This window comes from Hipposideros armiger, unplaced genomic scaffold, assembly GCF_001890085.2.
Source record: "Hipposideros armiger isolate ML-2016 unplaced genomic scaffold, ASM189008v1 scaffold_258, whole genome shotgun sequence".
Classification (NCBI taxonomy): domain Eukaryota; kingdom Metazoa; phylum Chordata; class Mammalia; order Chiroptera; family Hipposideridae; genus Hipposideros; species Hipposideros armiger.
In genome coordinates, this window is record NW_017731608.1 from 2,429,694 (window position 1) to 2,432,947 (window position 3,254).

General features: G+C 37.4%; 1 protein-coding gene across 1 annotated transcript; it reads left to right on the forward strand.

Moving 5' to 3' along the window:
• Nucleotides 1–2,108: 2,108 nt before the first annotated feature.
• On the forward strand, nt 2,109–3,026 carry LOC109390194 (olfactory receptor 4A15-like). Its single transcript, XM_019656336.1, has one exon. It carries the CDS (start codon nt 2,109–2,111, stop codon nt 3,024–3,026), a length of 918 nt encoding a protein of 305 aa, XP_019511881.1.
• Nucleotides 3,027–3,254: the final 228 nt, after the last annotated feature.

Genomic DNA, 3,254 nt, shown 5'->3' on the forward strand with positions numbered 1-3,254 from the left:
AAGAGAGTTTTTACAGATTTCATTTCTGCTCAGACTGGACTTTTCCCCTTTGGTCATTTGACCTCAAGTTATTTTTTTATGATTTCCCAAGGACACAGTTCTGTAAATGCTGTTCTACATGGTGATTATCCTGGTGGCATCCCTGGAGATGCCGAGTCTACAGTACTCACAATTATGATCAAGGTCCCAATGAATGTAATTAGAGAAGAATCACCCTTGGAGATGCACCTACTGGATGACTCAGTAATCCATGTTGCAGTTCCAATGTAGATAAAATGTTTACAGGCCTTTGTCCTTACCTCAGAGAGTGTTTGTCTGTATTGCTATTTACATGACGAGCTTTTTCAGGAATTGAAATGATGGATTCACTGCATAAAGTATGTATAAGAAACCATTCTCCATCCTTCAGGTAACCCAAGTTCAACAATGCTGTATGAAGGCAGGCCAGTGTAACTGATTAAGCATCATGATGATGTAAAGGCTGTTTCACTGTTTTATCTTTTGTTACTATAAAACACAAACTGTAAAATATTTATCCAAATAATTCATACACAAGTCACAATTTTCACTCCTATGAAAATGTTGATTTAACAATGTTTGTTATTAGGACAAATTCTGCCAGAAATGAATATTTTGGGTCTCTGTTCACAATCAAGATTCAGAATTCTTTAGGTAACAGGACATTCATATTCCTTTTGAAAATCCCAACAATTTGAAAGGCAGGATTTTTTCAGAAACACTGAGATGAGTTAGATTTCCCAGCAGCATGGAAAGAGTTGGTCCCATGGAAACAGTTCAGGGTTAGTGATGGGACATATGTTGTCTTGCTCTCCGTGTCCACAGAGATGGCATCAGTGCAGGGAGGGCAAGAGAGAGGACACCATGGCCCAGAACATAGATTGAGTGGCTTTCTTGTTATGCAGGTAACCCAGGGAATATATTTATCCATAAGATTCTGAACTAGACTTTACATTGTGCAAGAGGACATTGCTGGTGTGAAAATTCACAGTCTTATAAAATTTCTCTGATGTGTTTCTTGTGAACAATCATGTCCTGTGTGAGTACTGAAATATGTGGGGATTAATCGAATTCTGTAATAGTGTTTGGATATTTTCATATTATAAAGATCCAGAATAAATTTATTTTCCCTAGCATCAGTATTCTTGCAAACTAATTTTAAGTGTAACTACTTGGGTACATTTTAATATGCAGATATTTATATAGATCTCCTGATAGTTTCAATTAATAGGATCTGAAAGCATTTTTTGTTAATCTGTTAAAAAAATTGTATGATGCAGCATTTGTAGAACTCGACTGAGTGACTTTCAGAAATCCAAGTTCACATTGTAGTTAGCAAGCTGTTCCTTGAATTTCAATATACAGGTGAGTTTCGGCATTTTATCATTATATTTTTATTGGCCATTTCATTGTAGTCTTCCTTTAATTGCCTATTTATATGATTGATCCACTTTGCTATTGGTGTGTTTGTCTTTCATTTGTTAATTACCTAAATCTCTTTTGTCTATTTTAGATATTAACTCTGTGTGTAACCGGTAACATGCAAATGTTTTCCCCAAACTACTTTTGTCTATTAACTTTGTTGAATATATCCCTAAATCCTTAACAAAATTTGATATTGTCCATTTCAGATTTCAGTGACTACTTAAGAAGGTCTTACACCTCTAAAATATAGAAAGTCATCTCCTTTATTAACTAGAAAGTAAACATAAATTAAATCTTGCTGTAGTTTTTTATTAAAACTTGAATAAATTTTTATTTTTATATACGGTGTTAGCTGTGTGTACAATTTTATTAGCTTCCAGACATAAAGCTATGTGTGGCAACACATTCATTTTATAATGTGTCATTTCTCACACATGTCTCTAATTACTTCTCCTCTAGTCTGTAAGATGGTTGAGGTTAGGGACCATGTTTTAATCGGTCTTATATTCTTATAATCTTGGAAATTACTGCAAGATAACAAATCATAATGCCTATTTGTTAAATGAATAAACAAATTGTCTTCAGATTTCAGAAAGTCACTAGTGATGCAAATATTTACAGGTTATTGTGTCCTGAGCCCTGAAATAAGACATACAGCAGGACCCATGGAACAAAGGAACAATGTGACCGAGTTTGTCCTCTTGGGGCTCACTCAGAGCCCTCAAGGTCAGAAAACATTGTTTGTTGTGTTCTTGTTCATCTACATTGTGACAATGGTGGGCAACCTACTCATTGTTGTGACTGTCGTGGTCAGCCCAACCCTGGATGCCCCTATGTACTTCTTTCTTGGCTACTTATCATTTATGGATGTTGTTTATTCTACTACAATTACCCCAAATATGATTATAGACTTGGTCTGTGAGAAGAAAACCATTTCTTTCCAAGCTTGTATGAGCCAGCTTTTTATGGAGCACTTATTTGGTGGTGCTGAGATTATACTCCTGGTGGTCATGGCCTATGACCGCTACGTGGCCATCTGCAAACCCTTGCATTATTTGACGATCATGAATCAACGAGTGTGCACTCTGCTGCTGCTGCTGGCCTGGGTTGGAGGTTTCTTGCATACTGTAGTTCAACTTCTTTTTGTTTACAACCTTCCCTTCTGTGGCCCCAATGTCATTGACCACTTCGTCTGTGACATGTACCCCTTATTAAAACTTGCCTGCACTGACACCTACATTATTGGTCTCACTGTGGTTGCTAATAATGGCGCCATCTGTGTGGTCATCTTTGTGCTGTTGCTCATCTCCTATGGGGTGATTCTGCACTCGCTGAAGAATCTTAGTCAGCAAGGGAAGCGCAAAGCCTTATCCACCTGTGGCTCCCACATTACTGTGGTGGTCCTGTTCTTTGTCCCTTGTATTTTCATATATGTGAGACCTCCTTGTACCTTACCGATTGATAAGTCCTTGACTGTGTTTTACACCGTTATCACCCCTATGTTGAACCCCTTAATCTATACTCTGAGAAATGGAGAGATGAAAAGTGCCATGCAAAAGCTCTGGACCAGGAAAAGAAAATGAGGCAGCAGAGAAATGTGTCACTTATTTTCAATGAAGAATTGTTGCTTTCAGGAAAGCCTTGTGTGATTATTGAACTGTAGGAAATTTTTCCTGAGGTTCTATGACTTGGGCATAATGAAAAGCATTTATTATGTGCTCTTTGCTGCATCTACTGCGAGGATGAAGACCATTATCTGCAATCAGACTGTTGACATTCCAGAAAAATGTGGATATCACTGTAAAGGGACC